This window comes from Parasteatoda tepidariorum, chromosome 8 (assembly GCF_043381705.1).
Source record: "Parasteatoda tepidariorum isolate YZ-2023 chromosome 8, CAS_Ptep_4.0, whole genome shotgun sequence".
NCBI lineage: Eukaryota > Metazoa > Arthropoda > Arachnida > Araneae > Theridiidae > Parasteatoda > Parasteatoda tepidariorum.
This window is the reverse complement of record NC_092211.1, coordinates 2,346,049-2,368,666: the sequence shown is the minus strand read 5'-3', so window position 1 is coordinate 2,368,666 and position 22,618 is coordinate 2,346,049. Positions and strand designations below refer to the sequence as shown.

General features: G+C 30.5%; 1 protein-coding gene across 1 annotated transcript; it reads left to right on the top strand.

Moving 5' to 3' along the window:
• Nucleotides 1-356: 356 nt before the first annotated feature.
• LOC107442255 (leucine-rich melanocyte differentiation-associated protein) lies at nucleotides 357-21,935 on the top strand. The gene is made up of 8 exons (XM_043048207.2): nucleotides 357-643; nucleotides 3,980-4,080; nucleotides 7,663-7,789; nucleotides 9,196-9,335; nucleotides 14,789-14,918; nucleotides 18,968-19,046; nucleotides 19,998-20,081; nucleotides 21,244-21,935. The coding sequence occupies exons 1-7, from the start codon at nucleotides 482-484 to the stop codon at nucleotides 20,075-20,077; spliced, it is 819 nt and encodes a 272-aa protein (XP_042904141.1). The 5' UTR covers nucleotides 357-481; the 3' UTR covers nucleotides 20,078-20,081; nucleotides 21,244-21,935.
• The last annotated feature ends 683 nt before the right edge of the window (nucleotides 21,936-22,618 follow it).

Below are 22,618 nucleotides of genomic sequence, written 5' to 3'. Positions count from 1 at the left end.
ATTTCTTTCTTATGCTATATTTCATACCATTTCAAACCGGAAGAAACGTATATACCAATCTATTTATATCGTGTAAAACTCCCTTTTAAAATATACTCAACTTTTCAATTTATTAAAACATAAATTTTAATAAGGCTTCTTCTTCGGAAAAAGTTTAACGATTCCGGAACAGTGCAAAAGTGTTGTTGGAACTTGAGACATTCTCTAAATTCAATTCAATGCAACCAGAAATAAAAGAAGGTGGAAAAACAACAAATAGATCACGTTTCAAACCAGTTTCCGCATCTTCAAATTTCTGTTACATAACCTCCTCTGACACGAGGTGTCGAACAAAAAATAAGTTGGTATAAATCCCTGTTACAATTTCTTTCAATCCTGCTTACGACGATGTAAATTCGAACATGTGTTTCGATTTACAACTGTGGCCTTGTTCAGCACTTTCTCGCTCGTAGAGGATGATTATTTTCTGACCGATTTGCTAATGATGCAGGAACTGTCGGATGAAAGTAGTATCGCCGATTCGTACAGTGTGGGAAGTTTAGGTGACAGTGCAGAGGATTTGCTGGAATATGAGAACAAAAAATATTCACACCTTTGCATAGTGACTTATTGGACGAAAGAGAAGGTCGTGTGTGCCTTAGATGTGAGTATTCGTTTGAAGAATTGGATGAGGGGTTTTTTTAATTTTAAAAAAATTGTTTAAATCATTTATGATGATGGTCAATTTTGAAAATGTGCTTGAAGTAAGTTGAACTATAATTTTAAAATTAATTTTCAGTCGAATGGAAAAAGCGCGTAAAATTTTAAAAAGTAAATAAATAAATTGATGAATTTTGAAAATATGCTTGAAATAAGTTAATCATATTTTTGGAAGTATTTTTCTAACTAACAAGAAAACGCATTAAAATTTTGGGGAATGAATAATAAATAAAGAAATTTGTGAATTTTGAAAAAGATGCTTGAATTAAATGGATCATACTTAAATAGTAACTTCCAACCTAAATTGAAAGCAAGTAAAATTTGAAATAATCTTAACAAATAGCTAATTTCATGAATCTTGAAAATATGTTTAAAGTAAATTGAAAAAATTTATTACGTAATTTTTAAACTAATGTAGAAACATATAAAATATGAAAATAATAATAGTAAAAAAATAATTTGGTGAATTTTGAAATTATGCTTGAAGTGAGTTGAACGTATTTGTAAAGAAATTTTCAATCTATTGAGAAAGCACTTTTTTTTTTAAATTTGTAAATAAATAATTTTAAAAATTTGATCATATTTTATTCCCCACAAAGATTTTTATTTTAAAAAAATTCAACGAGACCATTAAAAATTCAAAACAGGGGATCCATAGGGTCAACTTGAAAAGCAAATTTCTTACTGGTAACAATATTTAAGTTTTAACGTGGACTTGGATACATGCCCTTATAACTGGTCCCTTATGATGGCTCTGTACTCATAGCCAGGGCCGGATTAAGACCTCTTGAGGCCCTAAGCACTGAAAATATTTTGGTGCCCCCCTCTAACAATTAGAAATACATCTGCTAGTAAGTCATATCATTCTAAATNATCCATAGGGTCAACTTGAAAAGCAAATTTCTTACTGGTAACAATATTTAAGTTTTAACGTGGACTTGGATACATGCCCTTATAACTGGTCCCTTATGATGGCTCTGTACTCATAACTGTCAATTTTTCTTCGTTGAAGGGGTGTTATAATGTGGTGGCACTGAGCCATGATGGCTCAGGTATAGAAGGTTCGCCTTCCAATGGTTTGAAACTCAGCGATGGCTGGTCAATACGAATTTCGTATCCGGCTTCCACCGACCACAGTGCTGATGTAAAATATCCTTCAGTGGTAGACCGATCATGGGTTAGAGTTCCTTTGCTGTTACGCTAACCGTTGTAGGTTTTCGTGCTTTTCCTCTCCATGTTACACAAATATTAGTTAGTACCATCAAAAAGTCCTGAAAGAAGGCAAATTTCTCACAATACTTGATCCAGGAATTCCCTTGTCTTCTGGGCTGGGATCAAAATTGTAGGGCTACGGAGGTAAACATTGGTAGCCGTAAACGTAAATTTTGGTCGGCTGTTCAACGACGGTTATAAAATAAAATGTGAAGGTATGATCAGAATTTGAGTTGTAAGAAGAATTGTTAGATAAGTTTGTAACTTTATGAAAACTGTAAAACAAAATTCTAAGAATTGAGGTATTTGGCTACTTGCATGTCTTCGTACCTAACCTTAAAACTAGCCTTAAAGCTCGACTTTTATTTGAATATGCTTGAATTGTTCCATTTTTAATGACTGATATAAAAAAAAAATTTTTTTAACTTTCCTATTACAAATATTACTAACAAAAAATTTTCTTCATCGAAGCTATGTCCTTGTTTTACTTGAACACCTTTGGACAAAATTTTCGCATTTAGTATATTGTAACGATAGAAAATAAATACGAATTTAAAAGTTAAGCCTATAAAAAATCATAAAAATAGTTTCAAAAATATAATACAAACTTTGTAAATTAATTAATTTATACTTATATAAAGATTCCAACTTTCAAAATAATAATAATTGCAAATTCCTTTTTTAAATAATCAATGTTTTAAAATACAACAAATCAAGCTTTTAAATCTTTGAAACAATAAGTACTGGAGTAAGACAAAAACATGAGAAAACTTTTATGCTAACCCTATGAAACCACTATAAATTTAAAATTATACTTTTAATATAACAAGCTTAAAGAATATTTTCAACTATGTTGGTATTAAATAAGGAAATAGTCTGTCAATCTGCTTCTCTCATTTTAGTAAATTCAAATTTTGCATGAAACTGTGTTAAGTGTGTCTAAAAATTTAAGAAAAAAAGGAGTTGCCTAGAAAAAAAGTAGTAATCAATGCAAAAATAAATAAAATGGGTTCAGTTTTATAACCTACTTCTTTTAGTATATTATTTAAAATTTTAAAAAAAAACTGAATATGTATAAAACATCTGGGCACCTGAAGCCGCTTGCGGCCCTTTTCCCATTCATCTTTAGCTTGAACTTTGTGGTTGCTCCAATGAGGTTGTGGAATACAAATGAAGTAAAGGAGTATTCCTGTGGATCGTTGAGGTTCTGACTGTGTAATTATATGCAGTAGGGTGATATTTCAAATATGTATATGCTTTTTAATGTAAACACGTATCTTTCTGGCATTAAAATTCATTTACATTTGAAATAAAGGTTGTTTGTATAGAAATGTTCAGTATTTTTATCTAACCCCTTTATAGTATTTTCATCTGAAACAACTGATCCATATAGATCGACTTTCGGCATTCAATTCCCGTAGCCTCTTAATTTTGAGCCCAACCAAGAAGGAATTCTGGAACAATAATTGGTACACACTCACTTTTGTAAAGTGTCTTTTTTTTTAATACGCTCAGATACAGTGTCATAATTTATCGACTTACTTGTCAAGAGCGCCAAGTTGTTCAGGTACCTTGAATCATTACAAATATAAAAATAACTTAATTTAAATAAATAAAAATATCGTTTTCAAATGCGCCTAAACAGCCAGTTCATTATGAGAAGACTCTAGTAGGGACATACTATATGGCATTCTCGAACTGGGGACGACAAGGAACTCTCAATCCTTTTGAAGTGCTCTTACCACCCATCCAAGTTTGCCATCCAATAGAAATATCTTCATAAATATAGAATTATGAAAATTTGATTGCTAAGATTTTATCCCCGTAACAGAACAATTGCATAAAATCAAACAAACAGAAACTGTATTTTTAATCAACTAAAAACAATCTCAAAACTATAGCATTCATTTTTTTTTTTTTTTTTTTTTTTTTTTTNTTTTCATTTTTTTTTTTTTTTACAAATAAATTCAGATGATTCCTTTAATATAATTTTTTTTTAAAATATTCAGATGTTTGATTTTTTGTGATTTGACAAGACGGTAAAATTATTTTTTCTTTTTCTTTCCAGCTCTCTTATATTGGACAAGACTGCTATGCCATTCCAAGTATTTTAGGCAAAATTTACGGAAGTCAGACACGTAGACTAGACTTAAGTTTTAACTCAATTAGGTAAGTGTGGAATACAGGGTGTCCTGTTAGCACCACCCTTAACACATACTTTTAATATATTTGCCAAAAATAAATTAATTAATTAAATACCGATCACTTTATAAAAATCTAATGAATCTCTACTCATGAAGACCAGTCTGAAAAAAAAGCCTATTTNCATGTCAAAAACCCATAGTTTTGGTAAAACTGTATTTTTATTTGAGTTTAACTGCTTGTAATTTAAAATTAATTCATTTTAGGCAATAAAATTAGAAAAAAAGTTGTTAAAAGATATTTAAGAACAGATTCTTGCATTTTCCCAGCATGATTATATCAAAACATACTATTTGAAACATATATTAGGATACTAAACAAAATTTTCAACATTTCCAGGCATCATTTTGTTTGGCATATTACATTACTGAAGAATGTCAAGTCATTCTTGACTTAGAGTTTGTTAGTAGCTACAAGTTTTGAAAGTTATTTCTAATATTTATTTCTAATATTTAAGAAATGCCAAATTTTAAATTCTTCTTTTTAGTTCTTGAATGTATTAATAGTTCCAAGCTTTTTTGATTGTTTGTTTATTTCTAACAATTAAGAAGAGCAAAATTTTGAATCCTTTGCAAATCAAGCTATAATGATAAAAATAAGTATCACTATTTTCAATAAGTATATTTCTATATGAATGTATATCCTTCTATAAGAATACATGTATATAGTTGCAAAATCAATAGCAATCATTTACAACATTCATTTATTCAATCATTTACAAAGGCAATTATGTGAAAATAATATATTGTCGGCTATATGCCATAAATTAAAGAAAACAGTAGGTTTTTGACAGTTTTTACAGGTAAAAACACGGTTTTTACCACTGTCATGTCAAAAACCAGTTTTTGACTGCAAAAACCCAACCCTGGTTCTTCTGAATGATTCTTTATCTTTTGGCCAATTTTCTTCACTTAATTCTCTTCAATCATTTTTGTCCATTCCAAATAATTTTACTTGATAGCAAATCAATAGCTCTGCATCTTCTTGATACGATATCAGCTGGATTATCCTTTCCCATGATGTACTTCCAATTAGTATGATCTGTTGAACCAGTGTAACCGGTGTCACCGATGCGAATATTGGAACGTGTCCTGTTAAGCTTTGGATCTCTTTTACTCTGTTTGAAATAAATGTCCACTGATTTGTATTTCCACGAATCCAACTCGTGGGACCAATATTAAATACGAAGATCTCGGGGTTCAAATCATTATAAAACGTCTTCAAAAGAAAATATATTTAATAACAAAACAAAAAAAGGTATGATATGAATGCTACAGTGTCTGAGGGGATTCTGAATAACAATTTACTTTTGCATTGCTGAGCAGAGCGCTATCTTTTATATTTTAGAAATATTATTAACAGGGGCCAGTCTTGCCCTTCCCAGATTGTTTGTGTGTAAATCAATTAGACATCCAAAATCTTAAAATATAATCATGAGTTATTTAATAAGAAGTGTATTAGAAACTCGGTCATCAAAGCTCTATGCTATTTTATTCTATTTTATTATCAAAAATGTTTGATCAAACGGAACACTTTTCAATTATACTTATGCATTTGTTTCTTAGATAATTGAGTTTCCTTTCCTCTATAAATAATAATTGAAGATATGTTGAAATACTCTCTTTTTTTAATGGAACTGGGGTACTTTATTCCTACTAAAGGATACCATATACTCAAACCAACTTGGGGTTATGGTATGGGATACCTACCAAAATACCATAGGGGCCACTCTGGCTCATCCCATCATTCTAGGTACGTTCCTATATTTATACGTTCCATTATTTATGCGTTTCTATAAGGCTAAGACATGAATCATTAAATAGGCACTTAAATTGGATCAAACTATGAAAAGTCAGAAGGACTTGATGCATTCAGAAGGTTAATTTTTTGAGTTATAGAGCAATAAGAAACGAGAGGGGCCACAATGAACTCACCCGTCTGCCTAGCGTTTCAAATTAATTTGCATTTAAAATGAAAACTGTTAGTATAGAAATTTTCCATATTTCTGTCCAATTCCTGTCTGGAGTATTTTCATCTTAAACAACCGATTCATATAGATAGGCTTTTACCTTTATAGATAGGCCGTAACCTTTTAATTTTGAGCCCAACCGAGAAGACAAGTGAATTCCTGACGCAATAATTTTATTTTATTTTATAACTGTCGTTGAACAGCCGACCCAATTTTATGGGTTTACGACGACTCATGTTCAACTCCGTAGCCTTGTAATTTTGAACCTAATCCAGAAGACAAGGGAACTCCTGGATCGAGCATTGGGAAAAAGTTGCCTTCATGGAGGACTTTTTGATGGAATCCGCATATGCGTTACATGGAAAGGAAGACCTCGAAAACCTCCCACGGTTAGCCTGACGGCAAGGGGACTCTAACCCATGAATCGTCTACAACGGAGGATATTTCACGTCAGCACTGTGGTCGGTGCAAGCTGGATGCGGAATTTGTATCGACTGTGATTCGAACCCGGTTCGCCGCATTGGAAGGCGAACGCTCTATCACCTGAGCCATCGCGGCTCTGACACAATAGTTGTAACACAATCGCCTTTCTAAAGTATCTTTTTTTTTAATACGCCCAGACATAATGTCATAACTTTGTCAACTAACTTTTCAAACGCGGCAAGTTGTTCATATACCTGTAATCATTATAAAATATAAAAATAATATAATTTAATTAAATAAAAGTATTGTTTTCAAATGCGCATGGGCAGCCAGTTCATTATGAGAAGGTTTAGTACTGGCATACCATATGGCATTTTCGGACTAGGGTTGTCCAGGAATTCTCAATCCTTTTGAAGTCCCCTTACCCATCCAAGTTTGTAAGATTTTATCCCTATAGCAGAACAATTGCATAAAATCAAACAAACAGAAACTCTATATTTAATCACTAAAAATAATCTCTAAACTGTAACATTCATGTTTTTTTTTCTTTACAAATAAATTCAGATGATTCCTTTAATATAATTTTCAAAAAATATTCAGATGTTTGATTTTTTGTGATTTGACAAGACAGTAAAATTATTTTTATTTCTCTTTCTAGCTCTCTTATATTGGACAAGACTGCTATGCCATTCCAAGTATTTTAGGCAAAATTTACGGAAGTCAGACACGTAGACTAGACTTAAGTTTTAACTCAATTAGGTAAGTGTGGAATACAGGGTGTTCTGTTAACACCACCCTTAACACATACTTTTAATATCTTTGCCAAAAATAAATAAATAAATAAAATACCGATAACTTTATAAAAATCTAATGAATCTCTACTCATGAAGACTAGTCTGAAAAAAAAGCCTAGTTCGAAAGTTGAGAAAATTTAAAGGGTTTTTATTCTTCCAATATTTTTTTTTTGTGGCTTATCACTATTTCAATACAAAGCGTTAACCCACTAATACTCAGCTAAAGAAGGGGGTCCATGTATGAAAAACACCTACACGAAAAATTGGGTCACAATCGCCCCACTGATTGACACTAAACATAATTTTCATATTTGATTTCATTTTTCAAAGAATTCTTTAAAAAACTGTGATTGTCTTCAACAGGTCTTTAGAAAATGTCCAACTGTTTCCTGTTCTGGAAGAGCTGATTTTAGACAACAATGACCTGAATGATTTAGTCTCTTTCATTCCACTGCCTCACCTTCACACCCTATCACTTAACAAGAATCATGTAAGTATACACCCTTTAAGTTAACTTCTGTTAGGAAGCGCGTTGCTTACTTATAGACCAACGCAATTAAATATTCCTATTACAATGACGACCGTTCGTTTTCTTTTAACACATAGTAAAATAATAATAATTTTTTGGTTCTGAAAATAATAACTTCATATACAATAGTTCTTATTAATTGAAATTTGTCAGCCATCTTTTAATATTTATAAAGAGCAATATTTAGTATGTTTCATTCCTTCGGAGATCGTTTTTTTTTTNTGATCTAATTTTGTTTCTTTTGAAGTTTAAAAAAATAAAATTAAATTTTTTTTTTTTTTACCCATTGGCAAAATAGGTGCTGTTTTGGGTTTGATGGTGGGCGCACCTTATTTGGACGTCATCACACTTTTCAACTGTGTTCAAGAGTATTAATTAACAATGCACAATGCGTCGTCATTGCATGCATTGCTATGGCAACCGCTGCTGTTTGATATATGTTTTTTTTTTAGAATTTTTTTTTCACTTGTAATTATGCATTAAGTTGGTGAGCTTATGCCAATGGGTAACCTGTGACAGCCTTTCGGCGATCACATTTTTTTTAAAAAATTGGTTTCGAAAATTAAAGAAATTTCAATGTTGAACTGTTTCTCTTAAATCTAAATAACTGCAAATAAGCGCAAATTACTTTTTTTAGTAATTTCATTTTTTTTTTAATTTATTTAGTTTGCAAAATAATTTTATTACACGGATGGCAACTGCTGCCCTTTCCGACAAAGATTTTATTGAATGGTAGAAATTAATTTCTCTAAATATTCCGAATTCTGGTGAAAACAAAGAGATCTTAAATAACTTTTGGTCTAATGGTCGGATTTTCAGGTTCTAAGACTCGATCGTAATGGTTCGATCTCAAATATGTTAATTAATTAGTGCTGACGATATTTTAGATTACGAAATCAGGCACATAAACGTACTTTCTATGAATAAACATACCTTTTTTTCGAGAGATTCGGATTTCAGTAGCTCAAAATATAGCATTATAGTCCTCTATAATGCTATATAGCAATATAGCATCTCCCGTATGCCCATAGATGGGCGGGTCGGGGACATACAATAACTTATAGTCCTCATAGTTTCATCAGGAGAACGATCCAAAGTTCATGTTAATGTTATCTTAATGTTAATTTTACTTTTTCGTAATTCACCATATCTCGAGAACGTTTTGAAAAATTGAAACGAATTGAAAAATTTTAGTACACAATTACAAAATATAACTTTTCGCGTTTATTTATTTATCCTTTAGTAATATTCGAAAATTTTATTAAATTTGTAATGAAAATTTCTATTTTGTAAAATCTTTTAAATTTTAATTCGTATTTTAAACAATATTATAAAAATTTTAACTTGTTTTTTTTTGTTTAATATAGTTTTTAGATTTAGAAACCCTTCTTAAACAGTTGACTCGCTGTTATCCAGAATTGACGTACCTGAGTTTGCTTGGGAATCCGGCCTGTCCAGATCAACTTTCCAATTTGGAAAAAGATGACGAAGATTATCAAAGATATAGGTAGTTATTTTTTAACTGCATATATGGGATATTCAAAAGCATTTTAATTAGCGGTTATGGAGACAAAAGGTTCGATATTCGACTGTTGCATTTCTTTTAAAAGCTACAAAATATGGAAACACTTCTATACTTTCTACTGTTAACAATCTTGAGTCGTGATGGCTCAGGAGATAGAGCGTTAGCCTTCCAATGAGGTGAACCGGGTACGAATCCCTACGATGGCTGGTTGATACGAATTCCTCATCTGACCTGCAGCAACCACAGTGCTGACTTAAAATATCCTCAATGGTAGACGGATCATGGGTCATGGTCCCCTTACCATCAGGCTGACCGTGAAAAGTTTTCGGAGTTTACCTCTCCATGTAACGCAAATGCGGGTTAGTTCCATCAAAAAAGTTCTCCACGAAAGCAAATTTCTCCCAATGCTTGAACCAGGAGTTCCCTTGTCTTCTGTATCAAGTTCAAAATTATAAAGCTACGGCGTTGAACATTAGTAGTCGTAAACCCAAAATTGAGTCGGCTTTTCATCGACGGTTATAAATGTAAACAATCTTTCTTTTAGCAGCAAATGTTTTGCTTTTAAGATTTAAAATAATAATTGGATTACAGATTTTTCATAGCAAAATTGTCAGCTCAGTTTGGAGGATCATGCTCGAAGCTTTCAGAAATCATGTCTATTTTACCCATGCAAAATTTGCATCGACAAAAATGAGCGTAGGATGTTAAAAGCTTCTTTCAATTTCAGGAGAACTATAATTATTAAAAACAGGGCCTGTTTTAGAAATCCAGAGGCCTTAGGTACAAATCGTTCGATCCTTTAAGAAAAAGAAAAAAAATGCTAATGTCATTTACAAAATGCTTTTATAACTTTTTATATCACAAGCAAATTATAATATGTTTGTAAATTTGTGCTTATATTTTAAATGTTAATGAACTCAGAATTCTTACAGACAATTTTTAAAGAAAAACAATACACACAAATATTTGTAACGTTAAGAGGATCTCCAGACATGTGGGAACTGCTACGGGAGGGCCTCTCAGGCCTTATGATACACTATCTGGCCAAAACTATCCGGGAACCAGGTTGTTATAGTGGTGGAAGCATAATGGTATGGGGTGACATAGAGTATAGAAGTGTTTCCATACTTTTGCCCAATCCCTGTAGAATTTATTTTTCAATCCCTGTAGAATATCAATTTACAGAATTATTCTCGTTGTAATTACTTATGTCAAAAACAGGCTTAATGATGCAAATTTATAAAATACATTTCTAAATTAAGTTTTTTGTGACTTTAAAATTTCGAGCATTTTTTCGTAAGAAAAACTCGAGAAGGACTGCGTTTCTGATAGAAGTTAACCTTAACTGTTGAATGTTTGTCAAGAGTTAAAAAGATTATTCTCTCTGAAAATATTTATGTCCAAATTTAGGTTTCATTGTGCAGGATTGAAGAAATAATTTCAGATTTATCCCTTGAAGCATTAGGTTTCAACCGCAAGAAAATCTGGAGATTCAACTGTTCTTTTCACTAAAAATCATATCCTTATGATTCCAATTTACAGGATAACTATTGTTGTAAATAATTATATACAATAATTACAGTTATCACATTATTCAAATTTATAAAATTCAACTCCAAAAATCTTATAACATCTAAATTTCATGAAAATTTCGAGACTTATCTGCCCTTTATGTTTATAAGTTACTGTTTGAAAACAAAGTGTAGTGCATCATTTTTCGAAAGTCCATTCTCTTAAAGTGAAACTTTGCTAAACAATGAAAATTTGTGAAATTAATTTTTAGAGTGTCCCTTGTTATATTATAAATTAATTAAAATTTTATCTGGAAAACTGCCGTTTCTAGAATGAAAGTTACTACTCTAATCCAAAATCCATGTTACCATTTTNGTAACCTGTGACAGCCTTTCGGCGATCACATTTTTTTTAAAAAATTGGTTTCGAAAATTAAAGAAATTTCAATGTTGAACTGTTTCTCTTAAATCTAAATAACTGCAAATAAACGCAAATTACTTTTTTTAGTAATTTCCTTTTTTTTTAAATTTATTTAGTTTGCAAAATAATTTTATTACACGGATGACAACTGCTCCCCTTTCTGACAAAGATTTTATTGAATGGTAGAAAATTAATTTCTCTAAAAATTCCGAATTCAGGTGAAAACAAAGCGATCCTAAATAACTTTTGATCTAATTGTCGGATTTTCAAGTTCTAGGACTCGATCGTATTGGTTCGAGGAGGTGATCTCAAATATGTTAATTAATTAGTGCAGACGATATTTTAGATTACGAAATCAGGCACATAAACGTACTTTCTATGAATAAACATGCCTTTTTTTCGAGAGATTCGGATTTCAGTAGCTCAAAGTATAGCCGTATGGTCCCCCTAGTTTGATCAGGAGAACGATCCAAAGTTCATGTAAATGTTATCTTAATGTTAATTTTACTTTTTCGTAATTCACCATATCTCGAGAACGTTTTGAAAAATTGAAACGAATTGAAAAATTTTAGACTTAAAACAATTACAAAATTCGTTTATCCATAGATAATTCCATGCAAAATATAACTTTTAGCATTTATTTATTAATCATTTAATAATAGTCGAAAATTTTATTAAAATTGTAATGAAAATTTCTATTTTGTGAAATATTTTAAATTTTAATTCGTATTTTAAACAATATTATAAAAATTTTAACTTGTTTTTTTTTGTTTAATATAGTTTTTAGATTTAGAAACCCTTCTTAAACAGTTGACTCGCTGTTATCCAGAATTGACGTACCTGAGTTTGCTTGGGAATCCGGCCTGTCCAGATCAACTTTCCAATTTGGAAAAAGATGACGAAGATTATCAAAGATATAGGTAGTTATTTTTTAACTGCATATATGGGATATTCAAAAGCATTTTAATTAGCGGTTATGGAGACAAAAGGTTCGATATTCGACTGTTGTATTTCTTTTAAAAGCTACAAAATATGGAAACACTTCTATACTAATTCTAATAATAGCAATCTTGAGCCGTGATGGCTGAAGAGCGTTCGTCTTCCAATGAGTTGAACCGGGTTCGAATCCCTGCAATGGCTGGTTGATACAAATTCCGCATCTGGCCTGCAGCAACCTCAGTGCTGACGTAAAATATCCTCAATGGTAGACGGATCATGGGTTATAGTTCCCTTACCGTCAGGCTAACCGTGGGAGGTTCTCGGAGTTTTCCTCTGCATGTAACGCAAATGCGGGTTAGTTCCATCAATAAAGTCCTCCACGAAAGCAAATTTCTCCCAATGTTTAAACCAGGAGTTCTCTTGTCTTCTGGATCGGGCTCAACATTATAAGGCTACAGATTTGAATGTAGCAGTCGTAAACCCTAAATTGGGTCGACTTTTCAACCACGGTTTTAAGTGTAAACAATCTCTCTCTTAGCAGCAAATGTTTTGCTTTTAAGCTATAAAATAATAATTGGATAACAGATTTTTCATTGCAAAACTGTTGGCACAGTTCGAAAAATCATGCTTGAAGCTTTTAGAAATCCTGTCTATTTTACCCGTGCAAAATTTGCATCGACGAAAATCAGCGTAGGATGTTAAAAGCTTCTTTCCATTTTCTGTACAACTATAATTATTAAAAACAGGGCCTGTTTTAGAAATCCAGGGGCCTTATGTACAAAACGTTCGATCCTTTAAAAAAAAAATTTAAAAAAAATGCTAATGTCATTTACAAAATGCTTTTATAACTTTTTATATCACAAGCAAATTGTAATATGTTTGTAAATTTGAACACTTTTGAGACAAATTAGAGCTCAGATTACGTAACTAGTCAAATCAACCACGAGCATTCGCTTCAGCTTTGATGGAAGACCTGGAAGTCAATTCCTATGGCCACTTATCAAAAAACTGGTGGAAAGTCTTCCCAGACGAGTGCAGGTTGTCATCGATGCAAAAGGGGGACCAACATCATATTAATATGTACAGCAGGAGGCTCTAAGTTCATACCACTGGGTGTTCGAATGCTTTTGGCCAGATAGTGTAAATCAGACCTTGACTTAAGAAGCTTTCTAATAAAAATATTGTAAGTCTTAAGAATGATTTCAAAATTGCTGGTACTAATGCTAGAAAAATGATATTAGCTTCTTATTTTGGTCGATGTAAATTTTACAGGGTCGATCCAAATTTTTGATCCCATAACATTATTTTTAAAAACTTCAAGCATGATTTTTGAAAATTTTTGCCATGCAAAATCTACCAAAGCATTTGCAGCTAAAAGAAAGAGTGCTTACATAGAGTATAGAAGTGTTTCCATATTTTGCCCAATCCCTGTACTTCTTAAACAATAAGTATTTGATATCAATTTACAGGATTATTCACGTTGTAATTACTTATGTCAAAAACAGGCTTAATGATGCAAATTTATAAAATACATTTCTAAATTAAATTTTGTGACTTTAAAATTTCGAGCACTTTTTCGCAAGAAAAACTCGAGGACTGCGTTTCTGATAAAAGTTACATCTTAATTGTTAAATGTTTGACAAGAGTTTAAAAGATTATTCTCTCTGAAAACATTTATGTCCAAATTTTAGTTTCGTTGTGCAGGTTTGAAAAATTAATTTCTGATCTATCCCTTGAGATATTAGGCTTCAGCCACACATTCGCAAGAAAATCTTGAGATTCAACTGTTCTTTTCAGTAAAAATTACATCTTTATGATTCCGATTTACAGGATAACTATTGTTGTAAATAATTATATACAATAATTATAGTTATCACATTATTCAAATTTATAAAATTCTACTCCAAAAATCTTAAATTATCTAAATTTCATGAAAATCTCGAGATTTATCTGCCCTTTATGTTTATAAGTTACTGTTTGAAAACAAAGTGTAGTGCACCATTTTTCGAAAGTGCATTCAAGGGAAAATTTGCTTTAAAGTGAAAATTTGTGAAATAAATTTTTAGAGTGTCTCTTGTTATATTATAATTTAATTAAAATTTTATCTGAAAAAATTCATTTCTGGAAAACTGCCGTTTCTAGAATGAAAGTTACTACTCTAATCTAAAATCCATGTTACCATTTTACAGAAAAACTCTCATATAAAATATCATATTTTATAAGTATAAAAACAATTGAAGTTTTATTTCATATGTATTAGGAATAGTTTTTCGTTCAATTTCATTAAAAAAGTTTTAAATCATAAATGATAAAAATAAAAAAAAATTATTAAATCCTATACGCGTTTTGGTGTCACAATGGTAGACCCTTCTTCAGTATAATTAAACAAAGTGCCTTTTTAACATTTATGCTAAAAATCAAAAACATAATGAAACAATATTAAGCAACAATCGTATGTAGCATATAGCTCTATATATGCAGTATTTCTTAATTAGAGATGCCATGCAATTACATTTTGAAAGCAATTTTCTGTTTGATGCTTGTAACTGGTCTTATATCTGTAGGTATTATATTGTGCACAATATTCCGAAGTTGAAGTTCCTAGACTCGACGCCTGTAAAAGTATTCGAAAAGACAGAAGCTCAAAGGATTGGCGCATACATGAAAGTATCTCGACCAAGAATAGATGTTGCTGTAAGTTATCGGTGATGCTAATTTGATTTGAAATTTGCTCATTTTAGCATTTGAAACTGATTTTCATGTTTCATTTGATAAAAAAAAAAAAAGAATGTGTGCATTTTTTCGCCAAAAATTGACTTCAAACAACAATAACAAAAAATTCCACTTTTAACGAACTACCCATTTCTCTTAAAGATTTTTGTTAGAGTATATATGTATATATCTTTTTTTTTGCGGATATAATCGTGTGGGCTGATGAAAAGATTATATCTTTTATTTTCTGGTTTTTTTTAAAAAAAATTCAGCCTTTTTTCTTTCTTTTTTTTAAATCAGTTCTTTGTTATTTTTTTTTTTCATTATTATTACCCCCCCCCTTTGCATATGTCTGTAATTTTTCTTTGTTTTTATCTTCATTTTGAACACATCTAATGAATTCTGTTTACTTGTAGCTTATGCAAAATAAAAGAAACTTATTGTTTTTCTTAACTTTCTTCGTGTTTTCTTGTATTTATTTATTTTGTTGTATATATATATACAACATATGCTATATATATATATATAACTCTTTCCGTTATTACATATCATTTGCAATGAACAAGTGAGAAAATATTTAACTGTGAAAACGTTTTTGTGGCAGTTAGATAACATTACTCTTGCTTTTGATAAAGAGAAATGTTATCACTCTTAATACTCTTGTGAAAATATCTTAATCTACAAGGAAAAGATAATCCTGTTTGTTGGTGAAGTTCGAGAAAGAAGTGGTAATCTGTTTGCCATGTTAATCACTGAACGAAACACGGAGCAGGTTTGGCAAATCCAAATTGTAAACATTCGCTCAACTGTTGATTTTATATACTATCCAGTTCATTGTTTCCAAATGAAGTATCTAATGATAAAAACACTCTATTTGATAGGGAAAAAAAGTTTATTTTTCAATATTTAAAATAACTTTGTTAAAAAACGAACTGAATCGTTAAAAACTGAACAGAAAGTTAGGGGTCATTCCAACCTCACCGTTTGGACCGGGATACATAAGTTGAGGTCAATCTGCATAAAGTCCCACCGTGGACTGATAGTAAAGACACGGTTCAATGCAGAGCATCGAAGTCAAGCTTCACTGGATGTAAGCGGGTGGTTGACCACTTTGATCAGCCTGCCTAGTGACCGAGGGTGCGCGGTATCGGTCCTTGTTAAACTGTTCTACCGTAAAGTGCTCGACTATCTACCAAAGCGGGGATGACATTCCCTCCGCATAGGCTCAAAATGGGATAGCCTTGTCTTTGGATCATCCTCAGCGATGTTTCCGAGACCGTCGCCAATAGCCCACTGTGCAGCTCTACAGCAACGATAATCAAATACCTACCGATCTGCATGAAATAAAATACTTATTTTTCCTATTCATAAAGTTATAATTTCTATGTATCACTTTTTCCTTAACTTAAAAAAATGCAAAAAACCGTAAAACAAATATCATTAATCAAAATTTAACCAAAGTGAGATGTAATGCTGATCAAAAGACACGAGACTACAACGTGGCCGTAAAAAGTTATAGTTTCCATGTTAATAGTTTAATAATTAAATTGAGATACGAAAAAAAAACTTTAAATTTGATATAAAATTACGCAAAAACCATCTCCACATATATAACATTTTCATATTGTAATGTTCCTTTAACATTTTCATATCAATCGTATCTCAATTATTTAGAGTGAAAGCGTCTGAAACAGCTGTGGTAATGGCTGTAATTTTATTATAACCCTCTAAAAAGGCCAATATTTTATAATTTTTTCCAAAAAGTAGAAGATGGGTAATTTAATTATTAATTCTTGAAATTTATCCAGGGTAAACAAAATATTCGTGTCCACTATGATATATTACTAACAGAATTATGTATATTTTGATTTTAAATTATCCCACTTTAATACTGCACTTATCAGATACCTGATATTGCCTGATTTGGATGTGGGTGGGGATTTCAAATCTCAGTAGTTTTAAGAGTTTTTTTAAAACGATATTTTTAGTCTATTTTTGTCTAAATGTATAAGATTAAAAACGTTCTATATAGCAGGGCATCGCATAAAATTGTAGACAAAATTCTAGGGGAGTTATTTCACGTCAGGATTAAAACTGCATAGGTAACAATGCAAGATGCCATCACACGTGGCTAGTGGCGCTCCCTTTTTATGGCCTGTTCAAAATNCTTTCTTCGTGTTTTCTTGTATTTATTTATTTTGTTGTATATATATATATACAACATATGCTATATATATATATATATATATAACTCTTTTCGTTATTATATATTGTTCGCAATGAACAAGTGAGAAAATATTTAACTGTGAAAACGTTTTTGTGGCAGTTAGATAGCATTGCTCTTTGCTTTTGATAAGGAGAAATGTTATCTATCTTAATATTCTTGTTAAAATTTCATCTGCAAGGGAAAGATAATCCTGTTTGTTGGTGAAGTTCGAGAAAGAAGTGATACTCTGTTTGCCATGTTAATCACTAAACGAAACACGGAGCAGGTTTTGGCAAATCCAAATTGTAAACATTCGCTCAACTGTTGATTTTACATACTATCCAGTTCATTGTTTCCAAATGAAGTATCTAATGATAAAAAGAACTCTATTTGATTAAAAAAAGTTTATTCTTCAATATTTAATATAACTTTGGTTAAAAAAAAAAACTTTAACATTAAAAACTGAACAGAAAGTTCGAGATCATTCCAACTGGACCGGTATACATAAGTTACGGTCGATCTTCATTAAGTCCAGCAGTGGACTGATCGTAAAGACACAGTTCAATGCAGAACATCGAAGTCAAACTTCATTGGCTGCGGTCTGTAAGCGGGTGAGTGACCACTTTCATCAGCCTGTCTTGGGACCGAGAGTGCGCGGAATTGGACCTCGTTAAACTGTTCTACCGTAAAGTGCTCCACTTCTCGTTAACCTTCGTTGAGCTACCAAAGCGAGAATGACATTCCCCGCAGCATAGGCTCAAAATTGGGATGGCCTTGTCTTTGGGTCATCCTCAGAGATGTTTCCCAGACCGTCGCCTATAGCCCATTGTGCAGCTCTAGTGCAACGTTAATCAAATACCAACCGATTTGCATAAAATAAAATACTTATTTTTCCTATGCATAAAGTTATAATTTCTATGTATCACTTTTGCCTTAACTTAAAAAAAATGCAAAAAAACCGTAAAAAAAATATCATTAATTAAAGTTTAACCGAAATGAGGTGTATTTGCTCATCAAAAGACACGAGACTACAGCGTGGCCGTAAGAAGTTATAGTTTCCATGTTAATAGTTTAATAACTAAATTGAGATACGAAAAAAAAAAAACTTTAAATTTGACATAAAATTACGCAAAAACCATCTCCACATAAATAACATTTTCATATTGTAATGTTCCTTTAACATTTTCATATCCCCCCCTTCAATCGTATCTCAATTATTTAGAGTGAAAGCGTCTGAAACAGCTGTGGTAACGGCTGTAATTTTTTTATAACCCTCTAAAAGGGCCAATATTTTATAATTTTTTCCAAAAAGTAAAAAATGGGTAATTTAATTTATTAATTCTTGAAATTTATCCAGGGTAAACAAAATATTCGTGTCCACTATGATATATTACTAACAGAATTATGTATATTTTGATTTTAAATTATCCCACTTTAAGACTGCACTTATCAGATACCTGATATTGCCTGATTTGGATGTGGGTGGGGATTTCAAATCTCAGTAGTTTTAAGAGTTTTTTTTAAACGATATTTTTAGTCTATTTTTGTCTAAATGTATAAGATTAAAAACGTTCTATATAGCAGGGCATCGCATAAAATTGTAGACAAAATTCTAGGGGAGTTATTTCACGTCAGGATTAAAACTGCATAGGTAACAATGCAAGATGCCATCACACGTGGCTAGTGGCGCTCCCTTTTTATGGCCTGTTCAAAATTACGCGAAGAAATGCCTATAAAGAAGATTTTATACAAGAAACACCTTGATAGACTTATCGATTTGTTGCGTAAATGCTTTCTTTAATGCTTAATTTTTCTTTATTCGTAGCAAGAAGCTAGTGCCGAAGCTGATGCACCACGTTATTCACCACTTCCACCCACTACAAAACCCGGTGGAACGCATAGAGGTATTTTTTTATTTTTAGATTATTCAAGATCTATTAAAAATTCCTTGCTTGTATGAAATGATATTAAAAATTAAAACAATTCAAATCATTAAATAAACTACGTATTATAATTTATCAGATTTTCGCTTTACCATCTTTTTTTGTAAATTTTAACTACATTTTTAATCAACATATCCTAATATTGGACATTAATATGAATGTGTCAAAAACGATGGATAGTTTTAAGAAATCAATTAATATTGAATCATTCAATCAATTCAATTTGAGAAATCAATATATATATATATATATATATATAATGTGTTTGTTCTTAAAATTAGAAACGGAAAGATTAAAGTAAAAAGAAATTTAATAACACATCAATAAAAATGGCATTTTGTTATTTTATGTGTTTCTGGTCTCTATTAGATGATCATCAAAATAGCATTATCTGAAGGTTTCTGATGAAATATAGGTCAATTGTATTTTCACAAACTCTGTAATCACAAAAAGAAAAAATGAAATGAAATACATCAAAAAAGTAAAAGAAACAATAATTCCAATTTTTTGTAAATGACATTTAATTTTCTCTATTATTTTGTAGTTTTTCTTTTCAAAGAAATTTAAATAAGGCACCCAGTTCTTTACCAAAATGACTGTATACCCTTTTCTTGGAACCAGGTTTTTCAAATTTTAATTTAGAAAGAATTCAATTAATTAAAAAAAATACAATAACCTTAACTATTATGTCTTATTTTTTTTTAACTCGTTGGTTCTAAATTATTTGCTAATTTATTTAGTTTGGTAAAAATTACATTTGTAAATCATCCTTTTTGCCCGTACGTAAAGGCCTAGTGGATAATCCACTACTAAACATGCTTAAAATGGATATTTTTCTTATTCATTTTGTTGTTTATTTTGATTATCTTTCTTGAAGCAAAGCATTTCTGAAGTTATTTTGTCACTTTTCAGGTTCCTTTGGCAGATTAAAACAACGGTATACTGGAACACAGTCTGAAGGAAACAGATTTATTCGGGATAATGAACTTTAAAAACGTAAATATTTTAAAATTCTTTCAACTTAATAATATTAATCGATGTTCGTCATTGTTCTTTTATAATGCACCAGTGAAAAAAAGGTTAGAATTATAAAATATCGATCGAATCGAAAATGTTATCGAATAATATTGATAACTTAATTTTGCTAAATCTTTTATTTATTTCTTCCAAACACCATAGTTATGCTAAAGCAGAAAAACTTCCTCCTCATAATGAAAAAAAAAATAATCTTTTTTTTCTTCACATAGCTGCTAACATGTCTGAATATTAAGAAGAATGTCTATTAGTGATAGACGTTTGTATTTTCATATAATTAATTTTGATTTTTGAAAAATATTTGACGCATAATGGCAAAGGATAATAATTCAAAAATATATATATAGGTTTATCAGTTATGCGAGGTAGCTTCAGTTGGGTACCTGCAAGTAAATCATGGTATTTGTCGATTCAGTAGCCAATCAGGTTAATCACACACGTCTAATGTCGCTTACAGGTATCAAATTAAATCTTATCTAAATCACAGTTTAGCATAATCCCTTCTGGAGTTAATACCAAATTCTTAGAAAATTTTTTGTACTTTATTATTTTACTACATATAAAATCTTTTTCAACAACTGATTAAGTTTGCAGCTGTATTTTGATGCAAATGTCTCGGAATTTTAACATTCACAAATTTCTGTTAAAAGGATGATACACCTTATTTTCTGTTCGTAATTCTCTTGATAGATCAAAACCATCAGGCCTCAAAAAAAATTATTTGTTTTAGTGTGAATGCTTTTTAAACTTTAACTTACATACACTGGTGTGCAGTGAGTTATGTCTATAAATCATGTGTGAGCGACCAACAGCTAAGTTTTCGTCCTTGTTACAAAAGAAAAATCCTTCTGTTTATAGGTATAACCTGTCATACACTTAAAAAAAAATCGCTATTTTATTGATGGAGCTTTCAGTTTACTATTGAACCAGGTACTAATTGAACTATTAAAAACAATTCTTTTATATTTTCTGCTTGGAGTCCTCTTAAAATATCAGGACAATTAGAAACAAAGAAAGATAATTTAATAAATTATTTTGCGGTGTGAACTGAATGCTTTAAACTTTAACATTCATATATTGGTCAGCAATGTATCTAATTAAGAAAACCTATTTTCTGTTCTAGATTTGAAAAGCTTGTAAATTAAGCCTTGAATCAAGAAGGTTCATATTATTGGAGTCAAGGTGAAAAGGCACCTGCACGAATTCCACTATTGTTCTCTTTATAACACAAAATTCTTAGCAATGCAATCATATATTAATATAAAATTAACTACACATTTTGAAACATTTACTTCAAGAAATTTATAAGTACTAAAATTATTCAAAATATGATGCATTTCTTTTAGGATACAAGCCTTTAAAATTTAATCAATATTCATGAAATAACTTCATGTCAGTTTTCACTGTAATGGCAACTGATACCATTTTGAAGATCAAAAAAAGTTATGGTGTACCATAAAAAAAGTCTACAAAATGAGTCCCGTCTATTACTTTTTTGATAAACTTGCTCTATTATTTTGTGTTGTGTTTGTATTTTTTAATTAACTATCAATTTTTTCAATGTAAATATTTACAAAGAAAAAACTGAAATTTATAAATATTTAACTCAATATTCAAATGTTCAGCTAAAACCCAATGTATTCAATTCTAGTCAAAAGACGAGTTCAATATCTTTTTTCAAAAACTCAATTATACCTTTTTACACTGAAACTGTCACCTTTTTTCTTGTAAGTTTTTGGTTTCTAAAATAAAATAAAAACCTGTTAAGATATTTGTACCATTTAACAAATGTAATAAAAAATTATTTTATCATAAGAATGACTTGTTTATTTCAATTTTATATTGTACTTTTTAACCATTTTTATATAGACTTGTATATTGCTATTAAAAAACTTAATTCTTATTCCTTCTATTCTTTTGTTGTTATCAGAAAGACAAGAAATATTAGTTGAAGAGTTAGTTTTGAACTTTATGCATGATTGGCTCCTAATTCAATTTGACATTTTCAGAAGCCTTCTACATGAACAGTCGATAAAATGGAGAAAAGCTAAATGTTCTTTCAATCATTTATAATTTTTACAAATAAATTGATAGTGGATATTTTTTTATTTAGCATTTTTAAAACAGTGTATATTACAAGACAGTCATCAAATCCTAATTTGAGATTAAATGTTTACAGTATTTAAGATTCTCTATTCATTTTATTTCTAAAATTATACCCATTCAGCTCCGTAATCTGCATTTTTTGAAAGATAGTAAGTATTATATATTTGTCAGTTAACACTTAACAACCAATATATAAATATCAGCAGTTTAGTCGATTGATAAATAGTTTTGTTATTGTATAATTTAAGTTTAAAGAAAAAACTTTTTGCATCAAACCAACTCTGTTTTTATCAATTTAAACTGCAATAAATATATTTTTTTTAAATGGACAAACGTGTAGTGTTAAATTACTTACTCAAAACCATATATCTCATATTTTTATTGAATGGAAA